Raw genomic sequence first — 22709 nt, forward strand, 5'->3', positions numbered from 1 at the left:
TGCAAACCACCTGTTAGCCTGCTTTATTATTCCCGTGGCTAATTCTGGTGTTTTTTTGTTTGCGCCCGTTATCAGTATACATATGTTATCAGCAACAATCACAGTATATGAAGAAATGTCCCAAATTAATCGTTTATTTTATGTCAAGAACAGGAGTGGGTCAAGCACTGAACATTGTGGGACACACTATTTAATCCCCCTCCCCCCCCCCCCTCCCTTCCTCACCCCACATCTGAATTTAGTCTTATTCCATTTGTTAACATTACCCTCATTTTCTATTTTTTAAATATAACTCTATCCAAGCAAAAGGAAAACTCTTAATGCCATAGTATTTTAGTTTGCTTAATACAACATTTTGATCCACACATCCTAAGGCCTTGACAAGATCACCGAAAGAACAACATTGTATTTTTCTTCTTTATTGCTATAGCACTTAAATTTGTGGCATCATATAATTTCTTTTTCCATAGAGAAAGCTAGAAGTAACCAAAACTCAGCTGTTGTTGAAAGGTTATTCTCAGTAAAGTGGTTTGATATTGTAAACTATTTTCTCTCTATCTCTCTCTCTCTCTTCTTTGAGAATGCAAGGACAGAGATGAGCAAATAATTGGAGGTATGTTGCTCACCTCCACTTTTGCACACTGTTGTTACTACTGCATAATCCATTCATTCAGGATAAACACCATGAGCCATTGACTGGTCGCAAATGTAGTGAGAATAGTAATAAATTTTGTGATCTCTCTGTAACATATGATATGACAAAACTTACGTCTGGTGGTGGTGTTTGTAAGGCCTGAGTAAGTAAATCTAAAGGAACTACTTTCAATGGACCTTTTTTTTGGTCCCCATGCTCTCAGCTACTGAGGAAGAATTTACAGAATGTAGTGGAAGATTATTTGAATTTAATATAATCTATTTAACTGCTAGTGTCATCAGGGAGTTGAATACTATTTGCATTATCAAGATCATTAATTTTATGCCTAATAATGCTCAAAAATGCCTTGCTTGTTCTTGGAATTTTGAATTTTTTGCCTTTTTGATGCCATTATGAAGAATTTTAAGTCTTGATTGGAACCAATCCTCTACATTGATGAAGCTCTCTCTTCCTGTCACAAGATACTTTCATTACAGGTGTTAGTTACCCTTCCTCTTGGCTTTCACTGTTACTGCCCCTTACCTGTCATAAAGGAAAACTAAGTAGACAGTATCGCAAGAATATTGTTAGGAGAAAATAGGTAAAATTGTGTTTTTCCTGTGTTACTGAAGGGGATTCTATATTGCTGTCATTTACCGTGATGGTCAGATAAAACATTTATTATGGGGTGAGTAGTTATAACAACCAGACTTGCCGCAACAGGCAGATTGGTGCATGGGGCCCCAGCAGATTCGACCCCCACGTCTCCTGTCGTCTCGACCCATTATCATCGGGGACACTTCCGTCCGTACGGGAAGCCTCCTCCTATACTATATATACATAATATACAGTTTTATTGCTGCAGAATTACTTCAAAATATATTACTACTTTTTATACTTCCTCAACATCTATTTTACGAAATACAGTTAGCCAGCCCTAAAGACCATTGTTCACACATTCATACTTATATTGCCCTAATAATTAACATCCTGCTGGGATCTTTCACAAGCAGTTGACATCAATGCCTCAAGAGGACGAGCAAGTGCTTTGCCAGGTATCACATGGTTTTAGTGGCACCATCTAATGGCATGTGCAAGAGTCTCAGCAACATTTATTACAATTGGCAAGCCCTATACCACTAATATTTCATACACAGTCCTTCCATTAGGTACACGGGTGAGGAAGAAAACAATTAATAATAGTTGTAGAAGACAGATACATTTTTAATTTTCTGTTTGCTTTACTGATTTGATTTTTGCTACATAGTGTTTCCCATGTCCTTCCTTTTGGAAAGTATATTTTATGCATATCACACACTGCATGGCCACACACACAAACAAAGACATGTGCAAGAAAAACAGTTCATGGAACTGTGACAGTTCCTGGAAAATATTTTATTAAATGTTTTAAATACATGATTTACAGAAATTAACAAAACTTTGATACAAATTAGCAAAATACCATAAAATTTGCTTTTACATTCTTGAGTAAATAGCTCACAATCTGTCTTTACCAGCTGATGTAATGCTGGAAGCTACAACTTGAATTTATACAACTACATTTTTAAAATATATCTGATTAAATACAAGTATAACAGTCAGATGCTAAAACTACTATTTTGAAATTGTATTCATTCATACATAGAACTGTTCATGAACTTTCGTAGAGATTGTACTTGATACCATTTTTCACATATTTGCTAAAATGTGCAAACACACACACACACACACACACACACAAAATAAACCACTTTAACAGTCTTCTGCTGAAACATTTACTACAACAAACAACCAACAGGTTACACTATACATAATATACAGTTTTATTGCTGCAGAATTACTTCAAAATATATTACTACTTTTTATACTTCCTCATTTCTACAAAAGTGTTTACAGATCTTGGATCGAGTCTAATGAACTGAAGGTAACTACAAGAAGGGCACCTGATTGTTGCAGGAAGGTACATCAAATACGATACATTTTTTCTGTTTGGAATAAAGAGTACAAAGTGCAATTTTATTTACTGCATTCATATTCACTTTCAAAAAGTTAAGAGATATCTGAGAAGTAAGTAGTAGTAACATAATATTGTTATACAGTTATCTGAAAATTACCTGCATTGCAGAGAAGTAACATCAAATTTAACTCTGTGGTAGCAGTGAAATTCTACAAATAAGGTAATTGTTTTTAAGTGGTCATTTAATTACTGCTGTTACATGACCTGCAAAACTTTTATGGACTTCATCTAGACATAAATATGTCATCAAATTACTAGAGTTTCTTATACAAGGGCCTAATCTGACCAAAAAAAATTAGGATTAGGAATTTTCTCACAAATTAAAGGACAAATACTACAGTTTAGTATGTTTTACATTGTCTGTCCAATAATTTTGTATCGTCATTGCTTCAAGACTATTTAAAAATGAATCATTGTCCAGACTGTACATTTCTTCCGAGTTCTCCTGAAACAAGAAAGGAAAAAAGATCTTATTTCAAGTTTCAGTGAATCTACATAGCTGAAACATCAAAAATTAAACTCACATTCAAACTAGCACTGGGAGTTACCTACAAAGACAAATTATTCCATATAATTAGCTAGGTACTTTCTAACAGTGGAATGCCCAGGATGGGATGTAACAATATTATGAAAAGGATAGTTGCTATTCACCACAGAGTGGAGATGCTGAGTCACAGATAGGCACAAGAAAAGGACTTCACAAAATAAGCTTTCGGCCAGATACACAAGCACAGCCAACAAGGTCTTTGTCAAGAATACACACACACACACACACACACACACACACACACACACACACACACACACACACACACGGCCACAGTCTGGCTTCAGCTGCCAGAGACTGTTGTTGTCATGCGTGTGTGAGTTGTCGTCTATTTTTGACAAAGGCCTTGCTGACCGAAAGCTTGTTTTGAGACAGTCTTTTCGTTGTGCCTATCTGCGACTCAGCATCTCCACTACATGGTGGGTAGCAACTGTCCTTTTCATAATATTGCTAGTTACTTTCTGTGACAAATACATCCATTTCATGTATTTTCACCTGGTTCTATAAATTCCTATCACTATAATAGAAGTAAAAAAACTTGTCTGTATTCTGAACTGAAGATACATTGTTGCAATAAAAGATTGTTCATTTGAATTTTCAATAATATTATTTGTTTCCTCCACAAGAATGGAGCCAGGCAAATAGGCAAATACATGTTGTGTGTCACTTATACTGTAATGATAAGAGCTATGATGAGTCTAGAGTGGTAAATTTCAAACTTGAGTTTACCATTAAAAATGTCCTCCGATTTTTTTTTTAATATACGTTAGTTGAAAACATGTGAAGTCTTGAATTTTTAAATTTGTATACAACTTACATAAAACAGCCTTATTTTGCTCAAAACACACACAGTCTCACAAAATATATTATTGTTTTTGGCGGACATGTCTTTGTCATTATTCCCCACAAGAAATGGTTGTAAGACGCAAGGTTAGGCAGTATGGAAACCAGTCCATACTTGCCATTGTAAATGTGATATTACACATAGCAGTGAATTGATAACAATAGTATTCACAAAAAAGGTCAACATCAGCAGAGTTTGGTACAATCAGGCTCTCTCTTGTACAAACCATGACATGCTGGGTAAGACCTTCAGCATCCCATTGCTCACACCACAAAAGTGCCATTAACGCCTTTTGGGAATACTGTAGCTAAAGAGTCAATTTTGTGAAATGTAGTGCCTATGTTTGATGCAAATTCAGATTTTCAGTACCTTAAGAATGCTAGATTTATATGTTTGTAAAATCCCCCAACAAAAATGTGTCTCATCCAGAAACTGAATATTACCACCATCAAATCTTAACTACCAACCAAGGAAAACTTCTGGCATTCCACAAGTTAGTATTATAGGCCCTCTGCTGTTCTTTACCTATATACACAATTTGGGAGACAATCTGAGCATCTGTCATAGGTTGTTTGCAGAAGATGCTGTCATTTATCATTTAATAAAGTCATCAGAAGATCAAATTGCAAAAAGATTTTAAAAAGTTGTCAGTATGGTCCAAAAACTGGCAACTAACACAAAATAATGACAAAGTGTGAGGTCATTCATGTGTGTGCGCTAATGCTAAAAGGAATCCATTAAACTTTTGTTACATGCTAAATCAATCAAATCTAAAGGCCATAAATTGAACTAAATACCTAGAAATTACAATTACAAACAACTTAAATTGGAAAGAATACATCGATACTACTGTGGGAAAGACAAACCAAAGAATGCGTTTTATTGGCAGAACACTTACAAGATGCAATAAATCTACTAAAGAGACTGCCTACACAATGCTTGTCCATCCTCTGTGTGGTATGGGATCATTGCCAGGTAGTATCAACAGAGTACATAAGAAAGTTCAAAGAAGGGCAGACTTTTTGTATTATCAAGAAATAAGGGGGAGAGTGTCACAGCAATGATACAGGTTTCAGCATGGACATGGTTAAAACAAAGGTGTTTCTCATTGTGACGGGAACTTCTCATGTAATTTCAATCTCCAGCTTCCTCCTCTGAATGAAAAATATTTGGTTGGCATCAGCCTACATAGTGAGAAACAATCATCTTAACAAAACAAGGGAAATCAGGGCTCGCACAGAAAGATACAGGTGTTTGTTTTTTCTATGTGTTGTTCTAAGAGTGGAATAATAGAGAATTATTGTTAAGTCACTTAAGTGTGACTTGCAGGGCAGTCATGTAGATGTACATATAGACTCTGAAACTCTTCTCTTTTATATATTGGCTGGTGACACTGCACCTTTTACAGATGCACATTTACATTATTTCATAGGATTCAGTAAGTACTGGTTAATGTTAACAGAGGCTCAGCTGCAAATGATCCATAGGATGTCCTCAAATTATCATGTATAACAACAGCAAGCATGGGGTTGAAGACCACAACTTGGATCACATCTTGCTAACATTTGTACCTAATGGTTAAACTTCTTTATCTAATTTTATGTTGTTTGCCATTTCTGGGTTACTTCATTTTAATATTGGGGAGTTCTTTGTGAACCATGCTACAGCAGAAATTCTCCAGGAATCCAGATCAAGGGAGATACAGAATAGAACAAGAGTAGAAGCAACAATAAAATCCTATAATTATACACTGATAAATCAGTCAACAGAAAGAAAATGTGCAATGCACAAAAACCATTTTAAATGTTGTGCATACCATATTCAATCTGCATTTATCTCTCTCGGCACAAAAAAGATGCAGGCATACAATCTTGATTGAATTTAAAAAGAAATAAAATACTGTTGTCATGCTGCAGCATCTGTTCTGTAACAGCATATTATTGTTTTGAAAGATATGGCATATTCTCACTGGCAGATTAATTATTGCACCTCAGTGGCAAATGACACATATTTTATCAAAAGTGATAGTTTCATGAAGCATATCTTATAGATCACGGCACTGAAGTAAATGGAGGCAGAAGATGCAGTACACAGGTTTTGGAACTAGGTTGCGCACAAGATTATTTACCATATGACAAATAAATGGGTCGAGGAGAGGCACAAATTTTTTACAAGATATTGGGTAATTAATGAAAAATTTCTTGGTTCTGTGTGGGAAGACACTGAAGGGAGAGTTTATTTAGGGGCATAATTTATGGAAGTTATAAGCCATATACAAACATCAAGTAAAGTTTTGGATCACCCCAGTTCCCTGAACTCCTGAAGATAGATGTTAACTGTGGATATTATATCACAGACACATTCCCTTTGACTGTTCAGAGGTCACTGAACCAGCCCAAAGATGTAAACAACCCTGCATCAGCAGTGCATATTAGATGAAGGGGGTCGGACAGTCAATCAGTTCCAGTCATTTCACCAGGAGGGAGGAACACGGTTCGTATGGACTGTAGTTCAACCATGCCTAGACAGTCAATACTATGGTTCGATTGTATCCACATTTTTATTTTGTACCAGGAAGGGCTCTCAACAAAGGAAATGTCCAGGCATCTCTGAGTGAACCAAAGCAATGTATTTCGGACATGGAGGAGATAGAGAGAGACAGGAACTGTCGATAACATGCCTCTCTCTGGCCCCCCAAGGGCTACTACTGCAGTGGATAACTGCTACCTATTGATTATGGCTCGGAGAAACCCTGACAGCAATGCCACCATGTTGAATAATGCTTTTTGTGCGACCACAGGACGTCATGTTGCGACTCAAACTGTGCGCAATAGGCTGCATGATGTGCAACTTCACTTGTTACAGGAGGGTCCAACAACATGCCAAACAGACTGCTCAGGATTGGTATCACATTCTCTTCACCAATGAGTGTCGCATATGCCTTCAACCAGACAATTGTCGGAGACATGTTTGGAGGCAACCCAGTCAGGCTGAACATCTTAGACACACTGTCCTGCGAGTGCAGCTGGGTGGAGGTTCCCTGCTGTTTTGGGGTGGCACTATGTGGGGCCAACGTATGCCACTGGTGGTCACAGAAGGCACCGTGATTGCTGTACAATACGTGAATGCCATCCCTCGACCGATAGTGCACCCATATTGGCAGCATATTGGCGAGGCATTTGTCCTCATGGATGACAATTTGCACCCCCATTGTGCACATCTTGTGAATCACTTCCTTCAGGATAACGACATCGCTTGACTAGAGTGGCTAGCATGTTCTCCAGACATGAACCCTACTGAACATGCCTGGGATGAATTGAAAAGGGCTGTTTATGGATGACGTGACCCACCAACCACTCTGCAGGATCTGTGCCAAATTGCTGTTGAGGAGCAGGACAATCTGGACCAACAGTGCCTTGATTAACTTGTGGATAGTATGCCACTACGAATACAGGTATGCACCAATGCAAGAGGATGTGCTACTCGGTATTAAAGGTACTGGTGTGTACAGCAATCTCGACCACCACCTCTGAAGGTCTCGCTGTATGGTGGTAACAAAATGCAATGTGTGGTTTTCATTAGCAATAAAAATGGTGGAAATGATTTTTATGTTGATCGCTATTCCAATTTTCTGAACAGGTTCCGAAACTCTCGGAACCAAGGTTACGCAAAACTATTTTCGATGTTTGTAGCTAATATATTCTAGATTAGAAAATTACTGTGTAACAACACGAATACTCTTCTAATCTGAAGGATAAAACACACACACACACACACTATTTTTGACAAAGGCCTTGCTGACCGAAAGCTTGTTTTGAGACAGTCTTTTCGTTGTGCCTATCTGCGACTCAGCATCTCCACTACATGGTGGGTAGCAACTGTCCTTTTCATAATATTGCTAGTTACTTTCTGTGACAAATACATCCATTTCATGTATTTTCACCTGGTTCTATAAATTCCTATCACTATAATAGAAGTAAAAAAACTTGTCTGTATTCTGAACTGAAGATACATTGTTGCAATAAAAGATTGTTCATTTGAATTTTCAATAATATTATTTGTTTCCTCCACAAGAATGGAGCCAGGCAAATAGGCAAATACATGTTGTGTGTCACTTATACTGTAATGATAAGAGCTATGATGAGTCTAGAGTGGTAAATTTCAAACTTGAGTTTACCATTAAAAATGTCCTCCGATTTTTTTTTTAATATACGTTAGTTGAAAACATGTGAAGTCTTGAATTTTTAAATTTGTATACAACTTACATAAAACAGCCTTATTTTGCTCAAAACACACACAGTCTCACAAAATATATTATTGTTTTTGGCGGACATGTCTTTGTCATTATTCCCCACAAGAAATGGTTGTAAGACGCAAGGTTAGGCAGTATGGAAACCAGTCCATACTTGCCATTGTAAATGTGATATTACACATAGCAGTGAATTGATAACAATAGTATTCACAAAAAAGGTCAACATCAGCAGAGTTTGGTACAATCAGGCTCTCTCTTGTACAAACCATGACATGCTGGGTAAGACCTTCAGCATCCCATTGCTCACACCACAAAAGTGCCATTAACGCCTTTTGGGAATACTGTAGCTAAAGAGTCAATTTTGTGAAATGTAGTGCCTATGTTTGATGCAAATTCAGATTTTCAGTACCTTAAGAATGCTAGATTTATATGTTTGTAAAATCCCCCAACAAAAATGTGTCTCATCCAGAAACTGAATATTACCACCATCAAATCTTAACTACCAACCAAGGAAAACTTCTGGCATTCCACAAGTTAGTATTATAGGCCCTCTGCTGTTCTTTACCTATATACACAATTTGGGAGACAATCTGAGCATCTGTCATAGGTTGTTTGCAGAAGATGCTGTCATTTATCATTTAATAAAGTCATCAGAAGATCAAATTGCAAAAAGATTTTAAAAAGTTGTCAGTATGGTCCAAAAACTGGCAACTAACACAAAATAATGACAAAGTGTGAGGTCATTCATGTGTGTGCGCTAATGCTAAAAGGAATCCATTAAACTTTTGTTACATGCTAAATCAATCAAATCTAAAGGCCATAAATTGAACTAAATACCTAGAAATTACAATTACAAACAACTTAAATTGGAAAGAATACATCGATACTACTGTGGGAAAGACAAACCAAAGAATGCGTTTTATTGGCAGAACACTTACAAGATGCAATAAATCTACTAAAGAGACTGCCTACACAATGCTTGTCCATCCTCTGTGTGGTATGGGATCATTGCCAGGTAGTATCAACAGAGTACATAAGAAAGTTCAAAGAAGGGCAGACTTTTTGTATTATCAAGAAATAAGGGGGAGAGTGTCACAGCAATGATACAGGTTTCAGCATGGACATGGTTAAAACAAAGGTGTTTCTCATTGTGACGGGAACTTCTCATGTAATTTCAATCTCCAGCTTCCTCCTCTGAATGAAAAATATTTGGTTGGCATCAGCCTACATAGTGAGAAACAATCATCTTAACAAAACAAGGGAAATCAGGGCTCGCACAGAAAGATACAGGTGTTTGTTTTTTCTATGTGTTGTTCTAAGAGTGGAATAATAGAGAATTATTGTTAAGTCACTTAAGTGTGACTTGCAGGGCAGTCATGTAGATGTACATATAGACTCTGAAACTCTTCTCTTTTATATATTGGCTGGTGACACTGCACCTTTTACAGATGCACATTTACATTATTTCATAGGATTCAGTAAGTACTGGTTAATGTTAACAGAGGCTCAGCTGCAAATGATCCATAGGATGTCCTCAAATTATCATGTATAACAACAGCAAGCATGGGGTTGAAGACCACAACTTGGATCACATCTTGCTAACATTTGTACCTAATGGTTAAACTTCTTTATCTAATTTTATGTTGTTTGCCATTTCTGGGTTACTTCATTTTAATATTGGGGAGTTCTTTGTGAACCATGCTACAGCAGAAATTCTCCAGGAATCCAGATCAAGGGAGATACAGAATAGAACAAGAGTAGAAGCAACAATAAAATCCTATAATTATACACTGATAAATCAGTCAACAGAAAGAAAATGTGCAATGCACAAAAACCATTTTAAATGTTGTGCATACCATATTCAATCTGCATTTATCTCTCTCGGCACAAAAAAGATGCAGGCATACAATCTTGATTGAATTTAAAAAGAAATAAAATACTGTTGTCATGCTGCAGCATCTGTTCTGTAACAGCATATTATTGTTTTGAAAGATATGGCATATTCTCACTGGCAGATTAATTATTGCACCTCAGTGGCAAATGACACATATTTTATCAAAAGTGATAGTTTCATGAAGCATATCTTATAGATCACGGCACTGAAGTAAATGGAGGCAGAAGATGCAGTACACAGGTTTTGGAACTAGGTTGCGCACAAGATTATTTACCATATGACAAATAAATGGGTCGAGGAGAGGCACAAATTTTTTACAAGATATTGGGTAATTAATGAAAAATTTCTTGGTTCTGTGTGGGAAGACACTGAAGGGAGAGTTTATTTAGGGGCATAATTTATGGAAGTTATAAGCCATATACAAACATCAAGTAAAGTTTTGGATCACCCCAGTTCCCTGAACTCCTGAAGATAGATGTTAACTGTGGATATTATATCACAGACACATTCCCTTTGACTGTTCAGAGGTCACTGAACCAGCCCAAAGATGTAAACAACCCTGCATCAGCAGTGCATATTAGATGAAGGGGGTCGGACAGTCAATCAGTTCCAGTCATTTCACCAGGAGGGAGGAACACGGTTCGTATGGACTGTAGTTCAACCATGCCTAGACAGTCAATACTATGGTTCGATTGTATCCACATTTTTATTTTGTACCAGGAAGGGCTCTCAACAAAGGAAATGTCCAGGCATCTCTGAGTGAACCAAAGCAATGTATTTCGGACATGGAGGAGATAGAGAGAGACAGGAACTGTCGATAACATGCCTCTCTCTGGCCCCCCAAGGGCTACTACTGCAGTGGATAACTGCTACCTATTGATTATGGCTCGGAGAAACCCTGACAGCAATGCCACCATGTTGAATAATGCTTTTTGTGCGACCACAGGACGTCATGTTGCGACTCAAACTGTGCGCAATAGGCTGCATGATGTGCAACTTCACTTGTTACAGGAGGGTCCAACAACATGCCAAACAGACTGCTCAGGATTGGTATCACATTCTCTTCACCAATGAGTGTCGCATATGCCTTCAACCAGACAATTGTCGGAGACATGTTTGGAGGCAACCCAGTCAGGCTGAACATCTTAGACACACTGTCCTGCGAGTGCAGCTGGGTGGAGGTTCCCTGCTGTTTTGGGGTGGCACTATGTGGGGCCAACGTATGCCACTGGTGGTCACAGAAGGCACCGTGATTGCTGTACAATACGTGAATGCCATCCCTCGACCGATAGTGCACCCATATTGGCAGCATATTGGCGAGGCATTTGTCCTCATGGATGACAATTTGCACCCCCATTGTGCACATCTTGTGAATCACTTCCTTCAGGATAACGACATCGCTTGACTAGAGTGGCTAGCATGTTCTCCAGACATGAACCCTACTGAACATGCCTGGGATGAATTGAAAAGGGCTGTTTATGGATGACGTGACCCACCAACCACTCTGCAGGATCTGTGCCAAATTGCTGTTGAGGAGCAGGACAATCTGGACCAACAGTGCCTTGATTAACTTGTGGATAGTATGCCACTACGAATACAGGTATGCACCAATGCAAGAGGATGTGCTACTCGGTATTAAAGGTACTGGTGTGTACAGCAATCTCGACCACCACCTCTGAAGGTCTCGCTGTATGGTGGTAACAAAATGCAATGTGTGGTTTTCATTAGCAATAAAAATGGTGGAAATGATTTTTATGTTGATCGCTATTCCAATTTTCTGAACAGGTTCCGAAACTCTCGGAACCAAGGTTACGCAAAACTATTTTCGATGTTTGTAGCTAATATATTCTAGATTAGAAAATTACTGTGTAACAACACGAATACTCTTCTAATCTGAAGGATAAAACGATTTTTGATTGATTGGTTCTATACCAGAATAGGAAGCAAAGGGCATACATAGTTTCCTCGTAAGGACAACAACTTGTTTTTAAACTTTAAGGTAATAATAAATTGTCACACCTCAATTAATTTTGAGCTGCTTGTAGTAATGAGCCTTGTGTATGTCATTTGGACTCTTAGTTAATCATTTGACTAAAATTTCCAGGAAGATTAAAACTGCCTGCTTAACCATAACTCAAACTCAGAACCTAACTGCCAGGAGTGATAGTGTAGCACGGTATGCAGGAGAGCTTCTGTGAAATTGGAAGGTAGCAGAGAAGTATGGAAGACTTGAACCCATGATTGTAAGTCATGAGTCATTCCTAGACAGCTGACTCAGCAGCGGCATTGCCTGCGAAAGACCTGTTTCCTTACTTGAATTCTGGTCTGGCACACAGTTATATCTTCCAAGAAGTTCGAAAGCAATGTACACTCTGCCGCACAGTTGTTAATTGGTTTTGTAGTAATCATGAATTATGGCCAGACAGAAGCATTGAAAAATATAATTGTCAATCTAATTGAAAACCATTTACCAAATACGTTTAAAGATGAATACTGGAATGTAGGTAGAATACAAGTCAACCTTGATATTGCAATGTCGTTCATGAGAAGGTTCTAATGAGTGGTCTGATTCTCAGTGTGCTAAGAAGCACATTTCTCCATGGGAATTGACTCTTCTTGTATTTTGTTAACTCTACCATTTTTGCTGTAACTCCTAGGAATGCTCACATACTTCAACTGAAGTGAGGATGTCAATCTGTTAATGAAATATGAGAAGGTTGAGTTTGTTTCCTTAACTGACTCTATGATTCCATGAATAATTTCTTTGCTAGAGTAAATTACTGCAATGTGTGTGCTTTCTGATATAACACTACACATAGAATCTGAAAATCACCATATTTCAACTGCCAAGAGACACTGATAAACAATTCTTCATTTACAACTGGAGTTTCAATCATCAGACCATCCTTAGATATTTCAGAGTTATTTACAACTCTTTAATTAATAATGTGGCATTAAATAGAATAAAACCATCCTGAATTACCTGTTCCACCCACCCATCTGTGGTACCAAATTGAGGAGAGGTCATGGAATGAGTCAGTACATGAAATTAGCATCAGAAAAGTTAATAATAGACCAAATTAAATGTACACAATTCCTATGCACAAAACAAGTTGCTGTGTAAATGTCAACATTACCAACACTATAGCACAGGAATCTGCTTACTTGCTTTCCAGGAACTCCGCTAGAGAATGGAAGAAGTAAAGCATGAGAATATGCTTCCATTTTAACTTGAAAGTGAGAGGCTTACTACGAAGATTCTTCAATTCTTGCAGTAGTTTACTGAAGATGGCTGCACAAGGATACAAATTTTCTTCTAATGGTACAACTGGGTTTCACCATTTCATAATTATGAAACTAGACAAAGATTAACAATTGACAAAAGATGACTTTTGTGTTATTTGATGCACAATGTTAATATTGCCATGAAAGCTGTTGCAGATACCTTTTAAGATTAACAGCAGGAATCTTAGAGTGAAACAGACCGTAAATAAAGAATTATTTGTCAGCATCTCTTGGCAATAGATATATGACATGTTTCAAACACTTATGGGCTGTGGGTCACTATCAGCACAGATTCCAGAATCTGTTTTCACTTTTCCAGTAAAATGTGTCTTAAGTGAATTACTTTCCCACTACTGTGGGTCATATTTTTTCATTCTTTCCAAAAGGTCTGGATGTCTGTCTTCTTTTTGGATCTCTCAGCTACAACTTTAATTGTAAAACATTGAAAGCTGTCCATTTCCTGCATTCTTGGCCTAAACCCACAGTTTCTGCAATCGAAAAGTGTAGGTTAAAACATTATACTCGTCACCCAATACATTATTATGACATGGCAGTGAATCCATCATCAGACTTTTGGAATTTTTGGCAGAGTGGTCAGAATAGAGGAAGTAGATGCTGTTGAATAGCACCATCTTTTTCAAAAACTGTGAACATGAAATGAGTGGAGATAAACGAAATGAACAACAGAAGCATTCATACAGTCTTATACACAGGCAGTTAAAGCCTCTGTGCTTATAATCAGCTAGTAGAAGGGTACCAGTATATATCAGCACTACACCACTTGCTAGCAAAGTCTGGCATTGTACTCTGTTTATGGCAGGGTAATATTACTTGACTATGCATACATTAGACCATCTACTTCACCAAAATGCCAGTGCATGTGTCTTAATGGTACCTTGTATGTCATAACTCTGTGACCCTTGCTGGAACTCACCCGTAGTGTACTGTCGTCAATGTAACCACTTGAATCAGGATTACTGCATTTGTCATTCAATGTCTGTGGCTTGTTCAGATATCGTCGTCGGTACATTACAAAGCTTACTGCACCTGAAATCATTAATTTCACAAAGTAATGTACTCTCTTGAGTAAAATTCGACATTTAAAAACTGTCAGCAGATAGCATTCAGCAATAGCAACTGAAGTACACAATTTCCAAATAGAGGTATGTGATCAATGCAAACATGTTCATCATAAAATTTACATGCTAGTGTTCATCAAAGTATAAAAAACATTGAAGTATAATCATACTAAATCATGTTAGTTCTCAGTAAAGTAAATTAATGATATATACAAAGGTTTGTTAAAACATGAAATCGTAGCTGTAATGATGCTAAACTGCCTTCTAAATTATGAACTGTGTCAGGATTTGTGAAACAAAACCAATTTATCTCATAATACCACTAAAATGTCATGTTGCTTAAGACTGTATTAAAGAGCTTTCTGTTTGGAATTCCTTCTATTCTATTGAAGAGCACTTTCACATTACTAAAATTAATGTTTTGTGTTATGAGAAAATTAATATTAGCATTTTAATACTGTCAACACTCAGAAATTTAAGTAATTTTAATCAACTGCACTTAAAATGTACATTTTTGACTTTTCAAATTCCCAGAAATACTTCTACACGATATCCATGATGTACAATTAATGAAAATTATACTGGCTGAATTTTGTTGTTGAGGGATATACATAAACCTCTTACATCCGATATCAGGAATGATATATAATTGTATACTCATTATAGAGAGACTAGCTGAAATGAAAACACACCAAGTGAAGCAGGCAGAAGGGACTGCAAATGTTTAAAAAATGAGATTGACAGAAAGTGCAAAATGGCTTAGCAGAAATGGCTAGATGATTAATGTAAGGATTTAGAGGCATATTTCACTAGGGGAAAGATGAATACTGGATACAGGAAAATTAAAGAGGCTTTTGGGGAAAAGAGAAGTAGCTGTGTGAACATCAAGGGATTAGATAAAAAACTAGTCCTAAGCAAAGAAAGGAAAGCTGAAAGGTGGAAGGATTATATAGAAGGTCTATACAAGGGAAATGAATGTAGATGAAGATGAGATGGGAGATATGATACTGCAAGAAGAATTTGACAGAGCTCTGAAAGACCTAAGTCAAAATGAAGTCCATCTAGTGTGCAAGACGTGTGAGATAGGCAAAATACGCTCAGAATTCAAGAAGAATGTAATAATCCATTTTTCAAAGAAAGCAGGTGCTGACAAATGTGAATATCACCAAACTATCAGTTTAATAAATCATGGGTGCAAAATACCAACACACACTTTACAGAAGAATGGAAAAACTGGTAAGCTGACCTCAGGCAATATGTAGCAGTATGTTAGGCAATACTGAGCCTATGCCTTACACTACGAGATAGTTTAAGGAAAGGCAAACCTACGTTTACAGCATTTGTAAACTTGGAGAAAGCTTTTGACATTGTTGACTGGAATACTCTGTTTAAAATTCTGAAGGTAACAGGGAGCAAAAGGCTATTTACAATTCATACAGAAACCAGACAGTAGTTATAAGAGTCAAGGGGCACAAAAGAGAGGCAGTGGTTGAAAAGGAAGTGAGGCAGGGTTGTAGCCTGTCCCCAATGCTATTCAATATCGATACTGCACAAGCAGTAAAGGAAACCAAAGAAAATTTTGATTTAGGAATTAAAGTTCTGGGAAAAGAAATAAAACCTTTGACATTTGCCAATGATACTCTAATTTGGAAGAGCAGCTGAATTGAATAGACAGTGTTTTGAAAGGAGGACAGAATATGAACATCAACAAAAGCAAAAGAAGGATAACATAAAGTAGTCAAATTAAATTAGGTGATGCTAACGGATCAGGAAACAACACACTTAAAGGAGTAGTTGAGTTGTGTTATTTGGGCAACAAAATAACTGATGATGGTCGATGTAGGGAGGATATAAAATGCAGACTGGCAATGGCAAGAAAAGTGTTTCTGAAGAAGAGAAATTTGTTAACATTGAGTATAGATTTGAGCATCAGGAAGTCCTTTCTGAAAGTATTTGTATGGAATGTAGCCATGTGCCAATGTGAAATGTGGATGATAAACACTTCAGACAAAATGAGAATAGAAGCTTTAAAAACACTGTGCTACAGAAGAATGTTGATATTTAGATGGGTAGATCATGTAACTAATGAGGAGGTACTGAATAGAATTGGGGAGACAAGAAAGTTGTGGCACAACTTGGCCGGAAGAAGGGATCAGTTGACAGGACATGTTCTGAGATATAAAGGGATCATTAGTTTGGAGGGAAGTGTGGGGGATAAAAAGTGTAGAGGGAGACCAAGAAATGAATACAGTAAGCGGATTCAGAAGGATGTAGGTTGCACTAGTTATTAGAGATGAAGAGGCTTACACAGAATGTAGTAGCATGGAGAGCTGCATCAAGCAAGTCTTTGGATTGCAGACCACAAGAACAACATTTAAAATGCTGGCTGGTCAGAAATTAATGTTTAGTGTCCCATCACCATGACAGTCATTGAAGACTGACTTGGTAGTATAAGACTGACATAGGTAAATGGCCTTAGCTTTATTGCAGAAACCATCCTTCTACCAACCGAAATGGTTTAGGGAGTCAGTGGTTAAATTATATCAAACTGGTCAGATGGAATTTGGTATACCACTTTGAAAACAAGCCCAGTCTCATTCATTTTCAAGGAAAATTTAGCTTTGCAACCTCATATACCAATTATGTTCCTTGTAATGCTTGTGTGTTTTGTAAATGAGAGGAGGCTGACTGCTAATACTGGTCCAGCTATTAGCATCTAAATGCTGCTTGAAAGCAAACAAAATCAAATATAACAATGGTAATAGTGGTCAAGCCAATAACAAACAAGAATAATTTGAATGCTCAAACATTAATCTTTCCCACACTTTGAACACAGGACTAAGAATGTTAGTAATTATTTGTCTTATGGAGATATTCTAATTTACATCTCCCTTCATCAAGAAGTCAACTAAATGTCATGACAAACAAACATTCATGACATGTTGGTAACAATGTTAAATTCAGCAGCAATGGAGCACTAGCTCATGAGCAGCATTATGGGAGAAAATGGCAGCTATGACCTTGTTAAAGGGTCATGCTTAATATTTGCCTGGCATGTTTTATAGAAACATAAATCAGGGTGGCTGGAGAGTGATTTTAAGACAACCCCTACAGTGTGTGAAAAGGGAAGAACCATTTTGTTTGCCACCTCTGTTTTGGGTAGTGCAACACGGTGTTTAAGAGACATAATTTTAAGTTAGTTTCAGTACAGTTAAGGTGTACATGTGTTCAAGACATTCAATGTTGAAAGAATAGTATGTAAGAGTAAACACTACCGCGAGACACTGCGTGTGGTGCACACAACAGAATAAAGTTAGATTGAGCATTACAAGTGTTTTATGGGTATACAATAATGCAGAATTTGATGTGGCAGAACGTAGTACAGAAAATAATCAGAATTATTTGACTTTGCATCTAAGGACCGTAACATATCTGTTTTAAAACTTAATCTCTCAATAACTAAATTATAGTAATTGCATTGGTCCCCCATTTTTATTGATGTTGCACCACAGATTTTACACGGACTGACAAAAAGCATGAAGTACCCAGAAGACACCGTCAGACATCAGTGTAACTTCAGACACATGGTATCTATGTAAATAATTTAGAGTTACAATTCTCTGCAACAGGTAAATGCTATCAGAGTGCATTGGTGTTTTTACCAGCCTGGTAGGGAATACAAGGGATGTGAAGAGTGTCAGATGTTGAGTGATCACTGTGAAGGGCACTACGGTGACGAATACACATGTGCGACAGCCTTACTGGTATGTGACCAAGTTTGAAAGGGGCTGCATTGTGGGTCTCCATTAGGTTGCCTGGGCAAAATGTACTGTATCCAAATTTAGGGGGTTTTCAGATGTGACAGCAGGTCAGTATTGGATTCGACGGGAATGAGATGGCAGGCATAATTGTCATCAACGTTCCAGACGACCATGTCTGACCACCACTACAGAGTATCACTGCATTGTGAGGACCAAGCACATTGTGGAGGAGCGCCACTTAACAAATGTCGGTGGCTAAAAAGGCAGTGCCCAATATGCAATCTAGTTAAAATGACCTCTTCACAGTGCAATGGCCGAGAGGAGGTCATCCAAGCCGGTGGGTGTGGCTTAATAACCCGGAGCTTATTCCCATGATGGGAGGACCAGTGACAATGACAAAGTGACACCACCTCCTGACAGAGACCATCAGAGGGAATATAAGAACTATTGGGCTGAGGTACAAGGACTGCAGCCTTGGCAGCAGTGTCAGCAGCCTCGTTTCCTCTCAGACCGACATGGCCAGGAACCCACAAGAACATCACGGTGGCTCCGTCAAGAGTGAGCAAGTGACAATTTTCCTGGACCCGTTGCACTAAAGGATGGTCTGTGTACAATATGCAGGGGCTTTGAAGGGAGCTGAGAGAGTCTCAGCAGACAACACAATTGAAAAGCCTGTGTCGCCGGAATGTACTCTGTGGCCTGATACAGGGCAAAGAGCTCTGCTGTAAATACCGAGCAGTGTGCCAGAAACCGATACTGAAAAACGTCGGCCCCAATGACAAAGGCACACCCGAAACCAGTCGGTCCCAGAGCCATCAGTGTACACAAAGATACTATTGCAAAGTTCCATGCGAAGGTCGTGAAACTGAAGGCGATAGAGCGAGGCTGGAGCAGTGTCCTTATGCAGCGAATGAAGGCCAAGGTGAACACGGGCCAAGGTGCTGAAGGGTTCACACCCACCGGGAAAGTTGTAGGTAGTGTGAGGTGAAGCTGGCAGAGAAAGAGCCAAAAGTGAACTCCAGGACGTAACAGAGAACAGGGAAGTGCCCCATACTGGTGAACAAAGGAGTCATCGAAGGAGGCAGCATAGGATGGGTGCCATGCATGGCAGACAAACGGCATGCATACCAGCTGAGGAGAAAGTCACGGAGGTAGGAAAGCGGTAGCTCTGCAGCTTCTGCACACAGACTCTCGACTGGAGTAGTATAAAAGGCGCCAGTGACCAAACGGATGCCACAATGGTGGATAGTTTTGAGACAGTGTAAGAGGGACGGATGTGCAGGTGCATAAACAAGGAACCCATAGTCTAGTTTCGAACGGACAAGGAACCAGTACAAATGGAGGAGGGTGGTTCGATCTGCACCCCAGGAAATACCATTGAGGACACGTAGGGCACTGAGAGACTGTGTGCAGCAGGCTGCCAAGTAAGACACGTGGGAGGACCAAGAGTGTTTCCCATCAAGCAGGAGTCCCAGGAATTTCGTAGGTTTCAAAGAACAGAAAAGCAACATGCCCAAGATGTAAATATTTTGGGAGAAACCAATTGCGCCGCCATATAGGCTGCCATTAACACCACACAACAAACGACTGCATCTGGAATGATGTTATGATGGGGAAGGATGGACTGTTGATGAGTAGCATCACAGTGTGTTCCACAGTGAACCGTGGTTCCGCACTACCCAGGACAACAGCCATTGACGAGTATGGTGAAGAGGCCCCACACTTTCGAGGTTTTGGAAAGGTAGAGTGGTGTTTCTCCGGCATCATGGGGGAGCCATGTGTTACCTCTCATGCAATACTACTGTGGTGACATTTTTCAATAGGACAACGCTCATCCACAAATGGCACGTGTGTCTATGAACTGTTTGCACTATGTTGAGGTATTTCTGTGGCCAGCAGGATCCCCTGGTATGCCCCAACAGAACATGTGGGGACCAACTCAGACGTCAAATCCATCCCAGTGCCAGTATCCTGGATATCAAGCCGACAATGGATGGATCAAGTCCATAGGTGTTTGTTGCGCACTATTTATTTTTCCTGTCACTTCAATGTACCAGTGCGTGTGCGTGTTTGTTAAGAATTAGCTTTGCATAAAGTTAAAACTGCTGTAACATGGGAACGTGCGTAGCTACGCTGATTTGCGTGTCAATTTCAAGAGCTTGCGGAGCACTACCAGGGTCCAAAGTGAGACAGTAAAAGTATTCGCCGGAATTAAAATCGGTATTAAATTGAAAATTGCAAAATGAAAGATGTCGTCTCATATAACTCGTAAATATGCTAAGAATTATAGAAAACCCAAGTCATAAGAAAGCTCGCGTCGAAAGGAATCCAAAAAGCCAAAGAAGTCTAATAATGCCCAAAGAATGTGAGCGGTACAGCAGCGTCGAAAAGGAAATGAAGAAAAAACTGCGCAGATTGATTACGTGACCGGCCCTCGAGCATACAGGGGCAGCGACAGTTCAAACTTGGTTTTATCTATTCTGTAACCATTATACTATCCTGTCTAACCATTGTATAAAAGAGACTTATAATTCAGTTACATATTAATACGGAACACTAGTTATGATTTTATCCCAAAGTTTTCACGAAAAATGTAAGGCGCTGACCTGAACTGCGCACACAGAAATTCCTCGATTCGATGTTGCAGCCACTGATAAAACATCACATCCCCTCTCATAACCGCAAAGTTTAGTTTCGTTTGCTCCTCCCATTCCGGACACAAGAAAAAACCTAGAAGCAATTTGCTGGAATTTCTAGACGTCTGAATCAGACCTTCAAATTCTGAAATTCATATTAGTTTCATTGTGAATGGCGAAAAGGTTCTGAGATTTCGCAATATCTAGTGCTGGATACACTTACTACTACAGTCTGATTAAAATTACTTGATAGTTGATGTCTGCCACTTGCCGCTACAATGTTGCCATAGCAGGTGCCGGCTACCACTCAGTTGTAGGTGTCATATAAACATGGCGGGTCACTTCAAAAATGCCGTCAATGTGTAACGCGGTGCATTGTTGGAAGCTGCCGCTGAGAGGTATGTCGGAATGCGAGATGCTGTCTCAGCTGATTTTAAGTGACCAACGACTGAACTGTGGCAGGCGACGCGTTTTGTAGTCCTGTCCTAAGCTAATCACAACCTGTGATGTGCAATGTATCCGACAAAAGAGGGGTCAACAGATCTGCAGCGGAACTGAAACCATGATCGCTTTGTTCACGGTGACTAAAGCTAACCTCTACGAGTAAACTCAAGATAGAAGTAATTCCGTTCCGGCGCCAAAAGGAAACTGTAATGCCTCTCTGTCATTGGTTACCTGAAACTATGCTCACACTATATAGCTACACAAGCTGACCGCGCGCGTTTCGAACCGACGATCAGTGGCACTTAATTGCATGTTATAGGCGACACGGGCAAATTCCAGACGAAAGAAGACTGATAGGAAGAACAATAAGACCAAATAAAGAAGTCAATACGATGATGAAAGTGACGCAGCAAAGAATTAGAAATAAAAAAGATTGCACTTCGAACAGTTAATTGAATAAACATAATAATTACTCTCTTTCGATTATATTTAAAAATAAAAAAATTGACAATTTTTGACGGGATTCGAACCTATCTTATACACGTCAGGCTTATAGTCTTATCATTCTACAACTCGACAATACCGACTTAAGTAGTTATACAGAGGGGTCCAAAAGTAACCACTGTTTAAAAGTCCATAACTTGCAAACTAATTAACGGAGTTGTCTCATTTTTGGTGAAAGTGTAGCTTAAAGCCCAACTTAAAGATATCACTGTAGGTGTTCGAAATGACATTAACATCTACACACAAACGATTCCGCCGAACTGCAGCACGAACTACTGACTGCAACGTGTTCAGTTGAATATTTGCACATGAATGTACGATGGATTCTCGAAGTTCATCCAGTGTGCGTGGCTTTTGTCGATAAACGACGTCCTTTAGTGTCCCCCACAGGTACAGGTCCAGAGGAGTTAGGTCTAGGGAACGTGGTGGATACTCCACAGCACCTCTACGGCCTATCCATCTTCCTGGTAGATTTTCGTCGAGATACGCCCTAACACGAATTTGGTAGTGGGCTGAGGCACCATATTGTTGAAAGTAAACTCTTTCGTCTCCATATAAGTCTCGGATGGCAGGTACAACGGATGTCTGAAGGTTCTGAAGGTACACCTCACCGGTAAGTATGCCGTCAAAGAAGAATGGCCCAATCAGGCCCCAGTAAGACAGCCCACACCACACATTTACTCCTGGCAAATTCACGGCTTTGTCTACATAGACGTTCGGATTTTCGGCGGCCCAGTAGATGCAATTGTAGCGATTTACTGTACCATTGAGTTTGAACTGTGCCTCATCAGACCACACAATCATCTCTGCAA

The 22709-nt window shown here is 38.9% G+C and overlaps 1 protein-coding gene across 6 annotated transcripts in view; it reads right to left on the minus strand.

The window, feature by feature from the left end:
* Positions 1-2014: 2014 nt before the first annotated feature.
* Positions 2015-22709, minus strand: part of LOC126246926 (skin secretory protein xP2-like) — a 579526-nt gene continuing 558831 nt past the window's right edge. For 5 of the 6 annotated variants that reach the window (XM_049948433.1, XM_049948434.1, XM_049948435.1 and 2 more), the window contains 2 exons: positions 14369-14520; positions 2015-3096 (listed from right to left, as the gene is read on the minus strand). In XM_049948433.1, the coding sequence (XP_049804390.1) occupies positions 2986-3096; positions 14369-14520 (263 nt within the window). In that variant the 3' untranslated portion in view covers positions 2015-2985. The remainder of the gene's footprint in view (positions 3097-14368; positions 14521-22709) is intronic. The other variant, XM_049948438.1, reaches the window with a different exon arrangement.

The sequence above is a fragment of the Schistocerca nitens genome, chromosome 1, assembly GCF_023898315.1.
Source record: "Schistocerca nitens isolate TAMUIC-IGC-003100 chromosome 1, iqSchNite1.1, whole genome shotgun sequence".
Taxonomy (NCBI): domain Eukaryota; kingdom Metazoa; phylum Arthropoda; class Insecta; order Orthoptera; family Acrididae; genus Schistocerca; species Schistocerca nitens.